This window comes from Melanerpes formicivorus, unplaced genomic scaffold (genome assembly GCF_026170545.1).
Source record: "Melanerpes formicivorus ecotype bairdi unplaced genomic scaffold, bMelFor1.0.p_v2 SCAF_34, whole genome shotgun sequence".
NCBI classification, from domain to species: Eukaryota; Metazoa; Chordata; class Aves; order Piciformes; family Picidae; genus Melanerpes; species Melanerpes formicivorus.
Window position 1 is genome coordinate 526,838 of NW_027142386.1, and position 17,668 is coordinate 544,505.

The window sequence follows — 17,668 nt, forward strand, 5'->3', positions numbered from 1 at the left end:
AATCCCTCCCAGGATTCCTACCTGCAACACCCTAGAGCCACCTAAAAAGTGCTTCAGGGCTAGGGGGGAACCTTAGAGCTGCCTTCCAATAGCTGCAGGGATCCTACAGGAAGGCTGCAGAGAGCCTTTTCATGAGAGTGTCTAGAGATGGGCCAAGGGGGAATGGTTTGAAGCTGAGGGAGAGCAGGGTTAGACTGGAGATGAGAAAGAACTTCTTCAGTATGAGGGTGGTGAGACTCAGGAGCAGGCTGCCCAGGGAGGTTGTGGCTGCCTCCTCCCTGGGGGCATACTCAAGGCCAGGTTGGAAGAGGCCTTGAGCAGCTGAGCCTAGTTGAGAGGTGTCCCTGCTCAAGGTGGGGAGGTTGGAGGAGATGATCTCTAGGGTCCCTTCCAACCTGATCCATCCCATGATGAGAAAAAGAAGATTCAGCTGCAGCTTTCCAACCCAAAAAGAGAAGACTCTTTAGGAGTCCACTCCATAGAGACAGGGAAAAATTCCCCCTGCAAGGTCATTTTTACAGTTCCCAGGTTATGAAGAGCAGGAGGCTCAAGGTGGAGCTTTGGCTAAATCAATCCTGGAGCAAACAAACCTTGCAATGAGCTCCATCTCCAAAAGCAACTGCAGCAGAGTCAACAAGTTTCCATTTGTGCTGGAGGAAGGCATGTCCTTGCAGGACCAAGGCTGCATTGTTCCCAGCAGCATTGCCTCAAGCAACAGGAAGGAAGTGAGGGGTAAAAAGCAGAGCAAATGGAGGGAGGCAGAGAGAGAAAGGAGGGAGGCAGAGAGAGAAAGGAGGGAGGCAGAGAGAGAAAGGAGGGAGGCAGAGAGAGAAAGGAGGGAGGCAGAGAGAGAAAGGAGGGAGGCAGAGAGAGAAAGGAGGGAGGCAGAGAGAGAAAGGAGGGAGGCAGAGAGAGGGAGAGAGAAAGGAGGGAGGCAGAGAGAGGGAGAGAGAAAGGAGGGAGGCAGAGAGAGGGAGAGAGAAAGGAGGGAGGCAGAGAGAGGGAGAGAGAAAGGAGGGAGGCAGAGAGAGGGAGAGAGAAAGGAGGGAGGCAGAGAGAGGGAGAGAGAAAGGAGGGAGGCAGAGAGAGGGAGAGAGAAAGGAGGGAGGCAGAGAGAGGGAGAGAGAAAGGAGGGAGGCAGAGAGAGGGAGAGAGAAAGGAGGGAGGCAGAGAGAGGGAGAGAGAAAGGAGGGAGGCAGAGAGAGGGAGAGAGAAAGGAGGGAGGCAGAGAGAGGGAGAGAGAAAGGAGGGAGGCAGAGAGAGGGAGAGAGAAAGGAGGGAGGCAGAGAGAGGGAGAGAGAAAGGAGGGAGGCAGAGAGAGGGAGAGAGAAAGGAGGGAGGCAGAGAGAGGGAGAGAGAAAGGAGGGAGGCAGAGAGAGGGAGAGAGAAAGGAGGGAGGCAGAGAGAGGGAGAGAGAAAGGAGGGAGGCAGAGAGAGGGAGAGAGAAAGGAGGGAGGCAGAGAGAGAGGGAGAGAGAAAGGAGGGAGGCAGAGAGAGAGGGAGAGAGAAAGGAGGGAGGCAGAGAGAGAGGGAGAGAGAAAGGAGGGAGGCAGAGAGAGAGGGAGAGAGAAAGGAGGGAGGCAGAGAGAGAGGGAGAGAGAAAGGAGGGAGGCAGAGAGAGAGGGAGAGAGAAAGGAGGGAGGCAGAGAGAGAGGGAGAGAGAAAGGAGGGAGGCAGAGAGAGAGGGAGAGAGAAAGGAGGGAGGCAGAGAGAGAGGGAGAGAGAAAGGAGGGAGGCAGAGAGAGAGGGAGAGAGAAAGGAGGGAGGCAGAGAGAGAGAAAGGGCCCCAATTCCCCCAAAACACAAGCCCCAAGACAAGAGATAAACACAATCTAATCTTGTGGTTCAATACAGCAAAACAGAAATTCTGTTACAGCTCTCCTGAGGATTCAACCAAGAGGAATTTACAGGAATCGTGCTCCAGAAGTACCCTCAGCTTCCAATCAGAGCCAGCTCAGAGCACAGGCACTGAATCACACAATGGGTTGGGTTGGAAGGGACCTCAAAGATCAGCCAGCTCCCTGCCATGGGCAGGGACACCTCCCCCCAGCCCAGGCTGCTCAGGGCCTCATCCAGCCTGGCCTTGCACACCTCCAGGCAGGAGGCAGCCACAGCCTCCCTGGGCAGCCTGTGCCAGGCTCTCCCCACCCTCACTCTCAACAATCTCTTCCTCATCTCCAGTCTCAGTCTCCCCTCTCCCAGCTCAAAGTAGTCCCTCACCCTGTCACTCCCCAAGAGTCCCTCCCCAGCTTTCCTGCAGGATCCCTTCAGGCACTGGAAGACTGCTCTGAGGTCTCCCTGGAGCTTTCTCTTCTCCCCAACTCCTCAGCCTGTCCCCACAGGAGAGGTTCTCCAGCCCTCTGCTCATCTTTGTGGCCTCCTCCAGCCCCACTCCAGCAGCCTGATGTCCTTTCCCCCATGAATCTTCAACCCAGTACCTATGAGACCTTTTTCCCTGCCTTCACCACCTGGCTGAAAACCACCTGGTGGAGGTGACCACCCCAAAACACCCTTCTCCTTTTGTCTTCCCACCCCCCTGAACAACCTCCAACACCACCAGGAAGCCTTTTTTAGCTCAGCAGGCACCGATGCAACCATGCCAAGAGAGCTTGGAGCCGACAGGATGGCTTTGCTCAGCCTGACTGAGGTGGTTTTAGGACCTCCCTTAGGCTAAACCCAGGCTGTTCCTTCCCACTGGCAGCCCCCAGGTTTACCAGAAAGCAGAGTTTGTCTCTGGTTTGTTGGTTGGTTTGATCTCCTTCAAGCTTTTTGCTGCCTCTGTTGGTTTGCTCTGTTTGGTTTCCCCCCAAGCTGCAGCAGTTGCTGCTGTGCCACAGGCCGAGTGTGACGCAATGATTTCTGCCCCAGCAGGAAAACAAGCAAGGGAAGCAGCAAAGGAGCAGCTGAACCACAGGGTGGGCAAGAGCAGGAGGGAATTAGAGGAAGGAGAAGGGCACTCACTGGTTTTCACTGGGGAAAGAGGAGGCTGGGAAGGTGGCAGGGTAGCAGCTACTCCAGGAGTCGGCAGCCAGCATGGAGCTCTGAAAGGAGAAAGCAGAAGAGTCAGAGGTCTGCCACAGCTGCCTGCAGCCACACAGCCCAGGCCAGCCTCAGCACCTCTCTCCCCTGAGTGCCTCCATGAGCAGAAGTGGCTCTCCAGGGGTCCCAGAGGACAAATCACAGAGCCACAGAATGGGAGGGCTTGGAAGAGACCTCCAGAGATCATTGAGTCCAACCTCCCCTGGCCAAAGCAGCAGCCCCCAGGGCAGGGCACACAGGAACACAGCCAGGTGGGGCCTGAAAGCCCCCAGAGAAGGAGGCTCCACAACCTCTCTGGGCAGCCTGCTCCAGGCCTCCAGCACCCTCACATCCAAGACATTTCTCATGTTGAGGTGGAGCCTCCTGGGTTCCAGCTTGTACCCACTGCAGCTTATCCTATCCCTGGGCACCACCAAACAGAGCCTGGCACCTTCCTGCCCCCACCCCTCAGACATTGAGAGACATTGATCAGACCCCCTCTCAGCCTTCTCCTCTCCAGCCTAACCACCCCCAGGGCTCTCAGCAGAGTTGTTCCAGTTCCTTCATCATCCTCACAGCCTCTGCTGGACTCTCTCCAGCAGGTCTCTGTCCCCCTTGAACTGGGGAGCCCCAAACTGGGCACAGTATTCCAAGGTGTGGTCTCAGCAGGGCAGAGCAGAGGGAGAGGAGAACCTCCCTAGCCCTGCTGGCCACACTCTCCTTGCTGCACCCCAGCTTCTGAACCTATCTTCCTGTCCTCAGGAGCCCAAGAGGGTCACTCCCCCCGCCCAGCCCTTTGATCTCAGTCTCTGCAGGCAGGAAGCACCAATGCAGTGAAGCTGAAATGTGCCTGTGGGGGTCAGCACCCCAAAACATCCTTCTCCTTTTGTCCTCCCACCTTCCTGCACAAGCTCCACCACCAACAGGAAGCTCTCAGCTCGGCCTGCCCCGGTGCAGGCATGCAAACAGCTCAGGATCTCATTACTCAGGTACAGATCACTCTTCCTGCTGGCCTTTCCTGTGGCCAAAGCAAGGATAGCTCAGGCCTGAATCACAGTGGCACAGCCTCTTTGGAACCTCTCTAAGCCCTACAAGCAGGCAAAACTCAAGCAAGAGCTAGAAAGAGAAAGCTGCAGGAACTTGTCAGCTGTTCTCCCCAGTCTGAGGACTCAGCCTGGCAGGGTGCTGGGCTGGGCCAGCTCTCTTCAACCAGGCTGTGACCCAGAAAGCTTGGACCAGATGATCCTTGAGGTGATAGTATCATAGTATCAGTCAGGGTTGGAAGGGACCACAAGGATCACCCAGTTCCAACCCCCCTGCCATGGGCAGGGACACCCCACACTAGATCAGCCTGCCCAGAGCCTCATCCAGCCTGGCCTTAAACACCTCCAGGGACAGGGCCCCAAGCACCTCCCTGGACAACCCATTCCAGGGCTTCACCACTCTCATGGGGAAGAACTTCCTCCTCCCCTCCAGCCTGAATCTCCCCACCTCCAGCTTCATTCCATTCCCCCTAGTCCTGTCACTCCCTGACATCCTGAGCAGTCCCTCCCCAGCCTTCCTGTAGCCCCCTTCAGATACTGGAAGGCCACAATGAGGTCACCTGGGAGCCTTCTCTTCTGCAGACTGAACAGCCCCAACTCCTTCAGTCTGTCCTCACAGCAGAGCAGCTCCAGCCCTCTGCTCATCCTCCTGGCCCTGCTCTGGACACCTTCCAGCACCTCCACATCCCTCTTGTCATAGGGGCTCCAGAACTGGACACAGTACTCCAGGTGGGGTCTCCCCAGAGCTGAGCAGAGGGGGGGAGTCCCTTCCCAGCTGACTCTCTGTGGTTCTGGGTAGGGGTTTGCTCAGAGAACAAAGGCATCAGGGGCTTGGCCAAGGCCAAACAGAGCCCTGCTCACCTCTGCCACCCTCCAAAAGGGCACAGCTGCCCCCAGCAAGAGCAGCAGGGAAGTTTGCAGCCCTGTGTAAACCCTTCCCAAGCAGCCTGGCACCATCCAGCTCGGGCACAGGCACTGCTTCAAACACAGCCTTGCTCTCCTCCTCCCACTTCAAAAGGCAGCAGCCAGAGCCACCTCAGCCCTCCAGCACTCCCAAGCAATGCTTCATGGCCCTGGACAGCTGCCTGGGAAAGCCTGGCTGCCAGCTCCTGTCCCACACACAGGGACTCCCCAGGCTGTGCCACTGGGGTGGTTTTAGGCTATGCCTTGAAAAATCTTTTCACAGCTCTTGAGCAGAAAAGGAGTAAAATGTAAACAAATCATTACTGGGTGTGAAAAGGGAACCAAAGATCACTCCAAACAACCCCACTGGAGAGAGATCTACCAGAAGATTGGCTGTGTCAAAACAGTTCTCCCTTCTCTTCTTGCTGCTTGGCTCTGGAGAGATCCTAACTCACTTCTCCTTGGCCTTGGCTGTGCTGCTCTGGCATTAACTTCTCTCTGCTCCTTTCTCCCTTTTGTATAAGGGGAGGGGGGGTGGGGGTCTGGGCAGGTCTTTGACCAGGGGAGGGTCCTCATGCTCTTTATTAATTGTAAATACTGTAAATGGTTTGCACACACTGATTGCCCTCCATGGCAGGTTGGAGTTCTGCCTGTCAATGCAGCTCTCATTTGCTCCCACCTGGGCTGGGCTGGCAAAGGTAAATGCTGGGGGGGGGGGAGAAATCTCAACCCACCACAGCCAGGGCTGCAGTGCTCTGCCCCATGGCCTCCCAGAGCCTCTGCCCTGAGGCCTCCCAGAGCCCCTGCCCTGAGGCCTCCCAGAGCCCCTGCCCCCTAGGGCCGCCCTCCTGCAGCCTCTGCCCCCCAGGGCCACCCACAGCCCCTGCCCCCAGGGCTGCCCTCCCACAGCCCCTGCCCCCCAGGGCCACCCACAGCCCCTGCCCCCGGGGCTGCCTTCCCGCAGCCTCTGCCCCTAGGCCTCTGCCTCCAGGGCCACCTGCAGCCTCTGCCCCCCAGGGCCCCCCACAGCCTCTGCCCCCCAGGGCCGCCCTCCCGCAGCCCCCTGCCCCCAGGACCAGCCGCCCGCAGCCCCCTGCCCCCAGGGCTGCCCTCCCACAGCCTCTGCCCCCAGGGCTGCCCTCCCACAGCCTCTGCCCCCAGGGCTCTGCCTCCAGGGCCACCTGCAGCCCCTGCCCCCCAGGGCCCCCCCACAGCCTCTACCCCCCAGGGCCGCCCTCCTGCAGCCTCTGCCCCGGGGCCACCCGCAGCCTCTGCCCCCAGGCCTCTGCCCCAGGGCCACCTGCAGCCCCTGCCCCCAGGGCTGCCCTCCCTCAGCCCCCTGCCCCCAGGGCCGCCCTCCCTCAGCCCCCTGCCCCCAGGCCTCTGCCTCAGGGCCACCTGCAGCCCCTGCCCCCAGGGCTGCCCTCCCACAGCCCCTGCCCCCAGGGCTGCCCTCCCACAGCCCCTGCCCCCAGGGCTCTGCCCCCAGGGCTGCCCACCCGCAGCCCCTGCCCCCAGCCCTCACCTCCATGGCTGGCACGGCGAGCTGGGAGCGGAGCCCGGGCATGCTGTAGAGGGTGCTGCCAGGCTGCTGGTGCTGGTGCTGGGGGTAGTTCTGCCCCCCCCTCCATGGCAGGGTGTGCTGAGGGCATCAGCCTGTGTCCTGCTGCTGCATGAAGTCCTCAGGGCAGGGGGGGGACAAGAGGCTAGAGCAGCGCTGGAAGGTTCTTTATCTGTGCTCTTCACCCTGCACCATGTCCTATGGGGGGGGAACAAACAAAAACAAAGCAGATTTACCTTCTGTGGAAGGGGAGGGGGAGAGGAAGGGGAAAAAAAAACCCAAGCAAAGGCAGCTGAGAGGTCAGCAAACAGAGCTCAGCCTGCTCTGCAATGCCTGCTGCCTCTCCACAAAAGAGAGGATTTTCCTGGGAAAGAGGCTTCTCAAATGTCACCACACCTGGAACTCCCCCAGAGCCCTGGATTTAAGCACAGCTTCTCCTGCCCCACTGCAAGCACCCTGCAGAGCACCAGCAGCAGCTGCCACGGCTGCAGCTGCCTTGGAGAGCAGGAATTTGCTTGGCTCACACAGGATCAGAGAGTGGCAGGGCTTGGAAGGGATCTCCAGAGATCGCCTCTGAGAGCTGGAGCTGCTCAGCCTGGAGAAGAGAAGGCTGCAGGGAGACCTCAGAGCAGCCTGCCAGGACCTGAAGAGGCTCCAGGAGAGCTGGGGAAGGACTTTGGACAAGGGCTGGGAGTGACAATGGCTTTGAGCTGGGAGAGGAAAGATTGAGACTGGAGATGAGGAACAAATCCTTCAGAGTGAGGGTGGGGAGAGCCTGGCACAGGCTGCCCAGGGAGGCTGTGGCTGTCCCCTCCCTGGAGGTGTCCAAGGCCAGGCTGGATGAGGCCTTGAGCAAGCTGGGCTGGTGGGAGGTGTCCCTGCCCATGGCAGGGGGTTGGAGCTGGATGATCTTCGAGGTCCCTTCCAACCCAACCCACTCCATGAGTCTCTGAGAGGCTGCCACCAAACCCCCTGCTGAGAAGTCACCTGGCTAAGGCCCCTGGTTCAGAGGACTTTTGGGTGGAGATCAGAGCCTGATGATTCCTCTGCTCCTCTAAGGAACTCTGGGCACACAAAAGCCTTCCCAAGACTCAGGCTTCCAGCCTGAATGAAATCATCAGCCCCGGGCCAAGCACTCTGTGGTTCCCCTCTCTTAGCTGAGCCCAGGAGGGAGCAGCGCCTGGGATGGCCCAGGGCTGACATCAGCTCCCAAGGCTGTGCTGGATGAAAGCTGTGGCTCATCAGGGTGGGGCTGTGGAGCAGAAGGCAACTTCCCCCCCAGCAAGTGGCCAGCAGTGGGTTCAGGGAGGCTGAGCTTTGCTTTCCCACGGCCTGGAGAGCTGTGGGGAGACGAAAGAGACGAAGGGACCAGGACGCAGGAGCTGTCCCTAGGGGAAGCACAACACAGCCGCTGGTGACAGCTGGCACAAGGCTGCTCTGACCTGGCAGGGAATGGCTTCAGCTGGAAGGGACCTCAGAGATCCTCCAGTTCCAACCCCCTGCCATGGGCAGAGACACCTCCCCCCAGCCCAGGCTGCTCAGGGCCTCATCCAGCCTGGTCTTGAGCACCTCCAGGGAAGGGACAGCCACAGCCTCCCTGGGCAACCTGTGCCAGGCTCTCCCCACCCTCACTTCCAACAATTTCTCCCTCATCTCCAGTCTCAGCCTCCCCTCTCCCAGCTCACAGCCATTGTCTCTCATCCTGTCACTCCCAGCCCTCGTCCAAACTCCCTCCCCAGCTCTCCTGGAGCCCCTTCAGGTACTTGAAGGCTGCTCTGAGGTCTCCCTGGGGCCTTCTCTGTGCCAGCCTCTCCCCACCCTCACTCTCAACAATTCCTTCCTCATCTCCAGTCTCAGTCCCCCCTCTATTCAGGGATCCAAACCATCCCAAAGCTCCAAATAAATCACTGGATTGGACTTTTCGTCCATCTCCCTGCTCCAAAGCCTCTCCAATCACCACAAAAACCATCCCAAATCCCAACCTGTAGAAGCTGCTGAGATACAGCCAAGAGTGCTTACACCTGAGAGTGCCTCCAGCCAAGCAGAGAAGTTCCCAGACTCACCAAAGCCAAGGTCCCTGCTACCAGCAGCTCTCTTCAAGGAGAGGAAGGCTCAAGAGGAGCAGAGCAGCCCCTGGGACAAGCTGGGACAGAGCATACAGGAGCCCCCAAACCCTAAGAAGCTTCCAAACTTCCACACCTTCAGCCATTTTTCCTTCTGCCAAGTGGTGCTAAGAGCAAATTGATCTGCTGGGCATGCAGGCAGGGATGACACAGCCCTGCACACAGCCCTGCACACAGCCCTGCACACAGCCCTCCTTGGTGGCTCAGCAGCCCCAGGTTCAATCCTCAAGGGGGTTCCCTGGGTGCTGAGCAGCCTGATGGTAGCAGAAGTTCTTCTGATGAAGCTGCAGGAACAGTTTCAATCCCACTGGGTTTACTCAGGGCTTTGCTACCCAGCCCAGGAGCAGCCTCAGGCTGGAATTCCTGCACAGTTCATCACACCCAGAGGCCACAGAGCACAAATTCCACCTCCTAACAGCCTGAGCTCCTCAGAAGCCTATGGGATGAGCCCTGCAGCAGCCAGGTTCTGATTTGAGCAACACCATGAGGTGCTCTGGGAGGTGTGGGCCAGGGCTTGGTTGCTCAAGGGGATCTGCCAGCAGCAGAGGTGAGGACAACCCCTTGGAGCTGCTGGAGCTGTGAGCACTTCCTCCAGCAGTGCCTCAGCCCTTGCTGGTGCATTTTCAAGTGCCTCCATGAAAGGGAGACAAGCAGGGAAGCAAGAGGCAGGCACCCCCCAGCCAGAGCTCAGCCTCTCACCACTCACTGGACAATGCCCCAAAGACCTCAGCAATCTGCTGCAGTTCCTTCTCCTGCTGCAGACTGGCTCCCACCCACACCCAGGGAGCAGGGAGGGAGTGCCAAGCCTCCTGCCCCTGCCCCACTCCACCCACTGCTGCCAGGGAACAGCAGCAGGGCACCCAGGGGAGGCAATTCTGCAGAACTCAGCTGAAGACACCGAGCCCAAAGCAATGGGAAGCTGGCCTGGGGAACTCTGAAAAGCCACTTTTAGAACCAGAGAACTGTCAGGGTTGGAAGGGACCTCAAGGCTCAGCCAGCTCCAAACCCCTGCCACAGGCAGGGACACCTCACACCACAGCAGGTTGCTCACAGCCACCTCCAGCCTGGCTGCAAACACCTCCAGGCAGGAGGCTTCCACCACCTCCCTGGGCAGCCTGTGCCAGGCTCTCACCACCCTCATGGGGAGGAGCTTCTTCAGCCAATCTCAATCTCCCCATTTCTGGGTTTTTTTCCCATCCCCCCCAGTCCCATCACTCCCTGACACCCCCAAAAGTCCCTCCCCAGCTTTCTTGTAGGCTTCCACTTTTGTACCTCAGGAGCCAAGCTAGCTTCAAGTTCCTCTTTACTGCTTCTCCTTGCCCTGGTTTTGGACAGTTTAGACTGAGGGAGGAGATGGGAAGGGTTCAGGGATTGGCAAAGGCTGCCCAGGGAGGTGGTGGAGTCCCCATCCCCGGAAGGTGTGCAAGAAACCTGTGGCCATGGCACCTGGGGGCATGGTTTGCTGGCCATGGTGGGGTTGGGTTGATGGTTGGACTCAAGGATCTTAGAGGGCTTTGGCAACCCAATGAATTCTGATTCTATGAATCAGAGCCTCCATCACTGCCACCCACAGTGACTCACCCAGAGAAATAGGAAAACCAGGGGAGGGAAGCAAGGATCTACCCTCCTGAAACCCAACCTCCAACACTGCCTCCAGCTCTGGGGTCCTCCAGCATGAGAGGGACACAGAGCTGCTGGAGTGAGGCCAGAGGAGGCCACAAGGATGAGCCAAGGGCTGGAGCAGCTCTGCTGTGAGCACAGGCTGAGGGAGCTGGGGGTGCTCAGCCTGGAGAGGAGAAGGCTCCAGGGGGACCTCAGAGCTGCCTGCCAGGACCTGAAGGCATCCTGCAGGAAGGCTGCAGAGGGACTTCACATGAGGGGGTCTGAGCCAGGGGAATGGTTTGAAGCTGAGGCAGAGCAGGGTTAGAGTGGAGCTGAGGAAGAAGTTCTGCAGTTGAGAGCGGTGAGGCTCTGGCACAGGCTGCCCAAGGGAGGCTGTGGCTGCCTCCTCCCTGGAAGGTGTTCAAGGCCAGGCTGGATGAGGCCTTGGGCAACCAAGGCTGGCTGAGAGGTGTCCCTGCCCATGGCTGTGGGCTTGGAGCAGATGACCTCTGAGGTCCCTTCCAACCTGAGCCATTCTGGGATTCTGTGATCCAGGCATGGTCCCTGGAGCTACCAGGAGGCTGAATCCTTCTTGGAACAGGAGCAAGCAGGCAGAAGTCAGTGCCTGAGCACAAACACCCAGCACTGCAGAAGCATCCAACCTTTTCCCTGTGGGTGAGGCAAATCAGGGAAGGCAAAGCCATTTTTTAGCTTCTCCCCACTGCCTGCAGCTTCACTTCCAGGAGGCAAATCCAGCTCTTTGCAGAGCAAAATTCAGCACTGCTGGAAAAGGAATTCCAAGTCCATTTAGAAAGGACTTGAAAGCAGAAGCTAAGGAAGAAGCAGAGAATGCTGTGGGTGACTCACTCCAGCTCTCCACTGCTCCTAACTGGAGAATTTATAGCCCAAAGGCAAAGGATCCAAAGTTGGTTCCTCACCAGGAACTGCCTGAGGAGAGCCTGACTGGATGCACTTCAGAGAACTGTTCTGGTTGGAACAGCCCTTTAAGACCATCCAGTGACCTTCAAGATCATCCAGTCCAACCATCTCTAACCTGACCAGGGCTGGTGCTAAACCATGGCCCTCAGCACTGCACCTCTGAGGCTTTTCAGCCCCTCCAGGGATGGGGATCCAGGCCCCCTCCAGGGATGGGGATCCAGGCCCCCTCCAGGGATGGGGATCCAGGCCCCCCTCCTTGTGCAGCCTGCTCCAGTCTTTTGAGAACCCTTCCAGTGAAGAAAGTTTCTTCTAATGTTCCACCTGAAGCTCCCCTGCTGCCACCTGAGGCCACTTGCTCTTGTCTTAAACCACCTCACTCAAAGCCACCTCTCATTCACCTCCCCCTCTGAAACCAGAGGAGGGCAGAAGGGCTCCATGCAACAGGAGTTTGGTGCAGACAACTTCAAAGCAGCATCTGAGTGAGCTACAGAGAATCCTGATCCTAGGCAGATGAGGAGCAAGGAATCCTGAGAATCATTAAGGTTGGAAAAGCCTTCCAAGATCATCCAACCCAACCCCACCAGGGCCCCAGGTGCCATGGTCACAGGGTTCCTGAACACCTCCAGGCACGGGGACTCCACCACCTCCCTGGGCAGCCTGTGCCAAGCCCTGACCACTCTGGCAGCAAACAAATTGCTCCTTATCTCCCACCTAAACCTCTCCTGGCACAATTCCAGACCATTTCCTCTCTTCCTATCACCTGAGCCTAAGGGAGCAGAGCCCAACCCCCACCTCACTGCAGCCTCCTCTCAGGGAGCTGCAGAGAGCAATGAGGTCTCCCTCAGCCTCCTCCTCTCTAGGCTTAACACCCCCCAGCTCCCTCAGCTGCTCCTCCCCAGCCCTGCCCTCCAGGCCTCCTTTCAGGCAGAGGTTTCAGCACTTTCCAGACCTTTGCAGCACCTGCTTGGCCCTTGGTGTGTCTGCAGCAGCAGGCAGCAGCCCAAGCCTGCCAAGCCCTCTAACCCAGGGCAGCAACAGGGCACAGAGGCTAAGACCAATTTAAGCCACTCATTATCTGTGATGAAAAGAGAAGCACTTCAGGACACCCCAAGCTAAGCACTTTAAGCCACCTTGATCTCCTGAGGGCTCTGGGCAGGGAAGGATGAGCTCAGGAACATTTGCTCTGTGTGGGCACAGCCCTGCCAGGCTCAACACAGGGCAGGAAACTGGGCAGAGCCTGCTGCCTGCCCAGGACTGCAGAGGGAAAGGAGCTCCCTGACAGATTAACTGCTGCAATTAGGTCTTCTGTAGGCAAAGGGAAGGAGAATTGAGCCTGTTCCAAAGCTTCCTGCCAAGATCTCTTGCAAGATAAATGGTGGTGAAGGCAAAGAGCAAGCTTGGCCTCCAGAGCCCAGAGTGAAAGGAAGAGCTTCAACCCTTCCCTGCTGGCTTCTCCTCACTGGAAGTGCAGATCAGACAGGAATGACAATAATCAAAGGCAGCTTTCTGGAGGGGAAAAGTTCTCTTGACAAGAAAGTATCAGCTGTCCCATGCAGGGAGGCTTGAAGTCAGGCAGGCAAATTTCAACTGGAGTGTAACAGGGGCCAGGAAAAAAACCTGGAAGCTGAAAACCAACACACTCTGAGGCAGGTCAGGGTGCCAGGCTTGTAGCTGCAGAGGAAGGAGGAGGAGATCCTGCTCTGGCAGGGGGTTGGACTTGAGGGTCTCCACTCCCTAACACTCTGTGATTGCTTTGTGACCTCCCCTAGGGGACCCTGCCCTGGCAGAGGAGTTAGAGATGATCTCCAGAGGTCCCTTCCAACCCCTAACACACTGTGATTCCTTTGTGACCTCCCCTAGGTGACCCTGCCCTGGCAGGGGGGTTAGAGATGATCTCCAGAGGTCCCTTCCAACCCCTAACACTCTGTGATTGCTTTGTGACCTCCCCTAGGGGACCCTGCCCTGGCAGAGGAGTTAGAGATGATCTCCAGAGGTCCCTTCCAGCCCCTATCACTCCATGATTCTGTGATTGTGTTACCAAAGGCTGAAGAATTTGATGTTTGATGCTGAGAAACTCCTCAGGAAGGCCAGAAGGCTCTCCTGGGAGATGTGGGCCCCCTCCAATGACAGCCCCAGCACAGGGAGCTCCTCAGAGCAGTGTCACTGTTCCAGCAGCTCCAGACTCATGTCAGCATCTTGACTGCAGTCCCCCCATGGCAGGGATCTATCATAAAAGCCATGAGAAAGGCCAATTCATAGAATCCCTGAATGGGTTGGGTTGAAAGGGACCTTGAAGGGGATCCAGTTCCAGCCCCCTGCCATGGGCAGGGACACCTCCCACCAGCACAGCTTGCTCAAGGCCTCTTCCAGCCTGGCCTTGGACACCTCCAGGCAGAGGACACCCACAACCTCCCTGGGCAACCTGTGCCAGGCTCTCCCCACCCTCATTCTCAAGAACTTCTTCCTCCTCTCCAGTCCCAATCTCCCCTCCCCCAGCTCACAGCCATTGTCTCTCATCCTGGCACTCCCAGCCCTTGTCAAAAGTCCCTCCCCAGCTCTCCTGTAAATCTCCTTCAGATACTGAAATGCAGCACTGAGGTCACTCTGGAGCCTTCTCTTCTCCAGGCTGCACAGCCCCAACTCTCCCAGCCTGGCCCCACAGAGGAGGTTCTGCAGCCCTCTGAGCATCTTGGTGGCCTCCTCTGGACCCTCTCCAGCAGCTTCAGGTCCTTCTTGTGCTGAGGGCCCCAGAACTGGAGGCAGTGCTGCAGGTGGGCTCTGAGCAGAGCAGAGGGGCAGAATCCCCTCCCTGTGCTGCTGCTCTGGCTGCAGCTCAGCCCTCAGGGACCACTGCTGGCTCCTGGGGAGTTTGTCACCAACTGACACCCCCAAGACCTTTCCCTTCAGCAGGGAGACACAAGCCTCAGGCACCCCCAACACATTCCACAGCAAGAGAGATTTGTAGCCACCTGTGCTTTGGGGTTTGAAATCCCTGGGAGGAGAGCAGCTGCTGCTTGGCAGGGTCAGGGCTGGCAGAGCAGCAGGTCCCGTGTCTGCCATGTGACAAAACACAGCGCTGGGGCCTGCTGCTTTTGTTCTGGAGCTGGCAGGGGATTACTGGGGTGGGGGGGACCTGGTGGGTGGGGAATGCAGCAAGCACAGAGCATCAGCACCCAATCAGCAGCAGCTGAAGGGAGGATGAAGCAGCTTCCAGCAGAAGGATGTTCCTGATGGAGATGGAAGGGTCCTGCAAAAGGTGAAGTGTGGGAGGAAGCTGCATGGAGCTCAACACTGATCCCAGAGGGGGGATTTCAGAGGTGTGAGCTCAGGCACAGGGAAAATCCACACGTGGGAACTCAGCAGCATCTTTCAGAAGGCTTTTAAAGCCCCAAACCACACTGGCTGTGGTGTCCCCTCTCACCTTCCCTGGGGTCACTGCTGCATCTCCTCTTTCAGCTGGCCTGAAACCCCAGCAGAAGCAGGAGAATGGCCCCAGGAAGAGGTAAAACCCTACTGAGGGAAGCAGAGAATGGTTTGGGTTGGAAGGGACCTTCAAAATCATCCAGGTCCAAGCCCCTGCCATGGGCAGGGACACCTCCCACCAGCCCAGCTTGCTCCAGCCTGGCCTTCAACACCTCCAGGGAGGACACATCCACAGCCTCCCTGGGCAACCTGTGCCAGTGTCCTCCCCAGCCTCACTGGAAAGAATTTCTTCCTCCTCTCCAGTCTCAATCTCCCCTCTCCCAGCTCAAAGCCATTGTTCCTCAGCCTGGCACTCCCAGCCCCTGTCCAAAGTCCCTTCCCAGCTCTCCTCTAGCCCCCTTTTCACCTTCACTCAGCCCTCCCAGCTGCTGCTGAAACAACCCCTGATGAAAATTGCCACTGTTGAACTAGACAAAGCCCCTCCAGCACCCAGCACAGCTCTGTTAACTCCAGCCCCTGGCACTGGGCAGAGTGGGAGGTTAAGCAAGGTCATGCCAGGCACTCCAGGGCAACAGCAGCTTTGCACTGCACCAAAGCTAGGCACAGAATCATGGAATTGTCAGGGCTGGAAGGGACCTCAAGGATCATCTAGTTCATGGGCAGGGACACCTCACACCACAGCAGGTTGCTCACAGCCACATCCAGCCTGGCTGCAAACACCTCCAGGCATGAGGCTTCCACCACCTCCCTGGGCAACCTGTGCCAGGCTCTCACCACCCTCCTGGGGAACAACTTCTTCCCCACATCCAATCTGAATCTCCCCATTCATCAGGACTGCAGAGGGTTTACAGGCTGCTGCTTTGGCCAGGATTGTAGCTGTACACAGGATGGTTTGGCTTGGAAAAGCCTTCTGAGAACATCCAGCCCAGCCAGCAACCCAACCCCACCACACATTTCTTGATCACCTCCAGGGATGGGGACTCCACCACCCCCCCTGGGCAGCCTGCTCCCAAGCCCTGACCACTCTGGCAGCAAAGAACTTTTTCCTCATCTCCAACCTAAACCTCCCCAGCACAATTCCAGGCCATTTCCTCTCCTATCAACCCACCCTAGGGAGAAGAGCCCAATCCCCACCTCACTGCAGCCTGCTCTCAGGGAGCTGTGGAGAGCCATGAGCTCCCCTCTCAGCCTCCTCTTCTGCAGACTAAACAATCTTCAGCCAGCTCAAGAGTTCTTCCTTCAGGAGAAGCAGTTCACGACCCCTTTGCTCAGTTTGGCTCCTCCAGGTGTTCCTTTATTAGGGTTTGGGTGGTTTTTTTCCCCCCCCTTTTTTAAAGGCTTATTTCAGGACAACTGGAGCTGTAAAAACCCAACCCAAGCAGAGAGACCCCACCACAACCAGAACGAGCAGCGGAGGTGAGAAGAGAACTGGGGCTGCCAAAGCCTCCAGCTCACATCCTGCTTCCATCAGCCCCGCAGAAGCTTTTACTGCTTTATGGAGAGCAAAGCATTTCCCTCCGCTCACACCGGCGGCATTAGCACCTCATTTCCCACCTAAAGCCATCCCCCCGCCGCCTCCCGGCTGCCCAGCCAGCTCAGCCCCGAGGGAGCTCGACGTTTCCAGCCCCACGTCAGGTTGGAAGCCGCAGAAGGCAGCCGGCCCTTGCGCGGGGCTCTCTCTGCCCACCAATTCACCACAGAAACCAGAAACATCCCCCCGCAGGCTGCGGGATCCCGGCGCTGAACCTGCAGAACTCGCTCCTCAAAAGCCAGCCGCATTTCCCTTGTAAATAGGGAGAGCCAAACGGGAGCCCCAGTCCTCCCCCCTCGACGGTCGCTTGTCCAGCGGGGAAGCTTCCCAAAGCCTCTGCTGGGATTCGCCGGTGCTAAGAACCCGGCGCAGCAGCGACCGCTAAGAGCGCCGCAGTCAGAGAGCCTCTCGGCAGCAGCTCTGCGTCCAGAGGCTCTCCCCCGCTCCGTGAGAGCTGCCCCGCACCGGGCACAACCTGGCAGCCGAGGGCACAGCCGGCGGGGGGGTTCCTGCGCCCAGCCCCGCGGCATTCCAGGCTGCGGCCCCGGGGCGCTCCCGGTGCCCGGCGGCCGAGCGAGGAGGGCAGGAAAACGAAAGTTTGTGGTTTGCTGCCACCTCAGCTGCTGCTGCCGCTGCTCAGATCCCGTGGAAGGCACAGAGAGCTCAGGGAGATGGGGGGAAGGGGGGGGGGAGGAAGTCTTTGCTTGGGCAGAACCGGGACCGGCACACAATGAGCCTCCCCCCGCAGCACCCCCCGGCCCCTCTGTGCGGCGCAGCCCCCCCGAGCAGCGCTCCGCCGAGACACGCAACGACCCCTCCGAACCCAACGGGACAGACCTGGGCGGGCAGCGACCCCCGGCCCGTGGGGAGACTCCCACCCGTGGGGGGAGCACCCGCGACCCACCCGCGGGGCTGGAGCTGGCCTCCCCCTACCCCTGCCCGGCTTCCCCGAGGAGCAGCCCCAGGGCCCCGCCGAGGCTCTCGTTCACCCCCTGCCCGGGACCCCCTCCAGCCAGGCCCGGCCGCCCGGAGCGGAGCTCTTCGCCCGCGGAGGGGACGGGAGCGGGGCGGGGGGGCGAGGGCAGCGGCCCGGGATTCCGAGCCCGCAGCCCCGGCGCAGCCAGCGAGCAGGAGCGGCGGCGGGGGCGGCGGGCGGCCCTTACCTGTGTCCCGGGGGGCTCAGGCTCCCGCCCCGCGGCCGCCGCCGCTCCGCACTTCCGGGTTCCGCGCGGCCGCCATCTTGGGGGCACGCGGACTTCCGGGAGGAAGTGGGCGGGGGGCGGCCGCGGGGGGGCCGGGGCCGGGGCTGGCAGCCGGCACGTGGGGGGAGCCGGGGCCGGGACAGGGTGGGGGGAGCCGGGGCCGGGACAGGGTGGGGGGAGCCGGGGCCGGGACAGGGTGGGGGGAGCCGGGGCCGGGACAGGGTGGGGGGAGCCGGGGCCGGGACAGGGTGGGGGGAGCCGGGGCCGGGACAGGGTGGGGGGAGCCGGGGCCGGGACAGGGTGGGGGAGCGGAACCTGCAGGG

At 59.3% G+C, this 17,668-nt stretch overlaps 1 protein-coding gene across 2 annotated transcripts in view; it reads right to left on the reverse strand.

The window, feature by feature from the left end:
* Nucleotides 1-17,388, reverse strand: part of SBNO2 (strawberry notch homolog 2) — a 77,465-nt gene extending 60,077 nt beyond the window's left edge. For both annotated transcript variants that reach the window (XM_068156236.1, XM_068156235.1), the window contains exons 1-3: nucleotides 17,307-17,388; nucleotides 6,490-6,723; nucleotides 2,962-3,041 (exon numbers count right to left, since the gene is read on the reverse strand). In XM_068156236.1, coding sequence (XP_068012337.1) covers nucleotides 2,962-3,041; nucleotides 6,490-6,531 — 122 coding nt within the window. In that variant the 5' untranslated portion in view covers nucleotides 6,532-6,723; nucleotides 17,307-17,388. The remainder of the gene's footprint in view (nucleotides 1-2,961; nucleotides 3,042-6,489; nucleotides 6,724-17,306) is intronic.
* Between the last annotated feature and the right edge of the window lie 280 nt (nucleotides 17,389-17,668).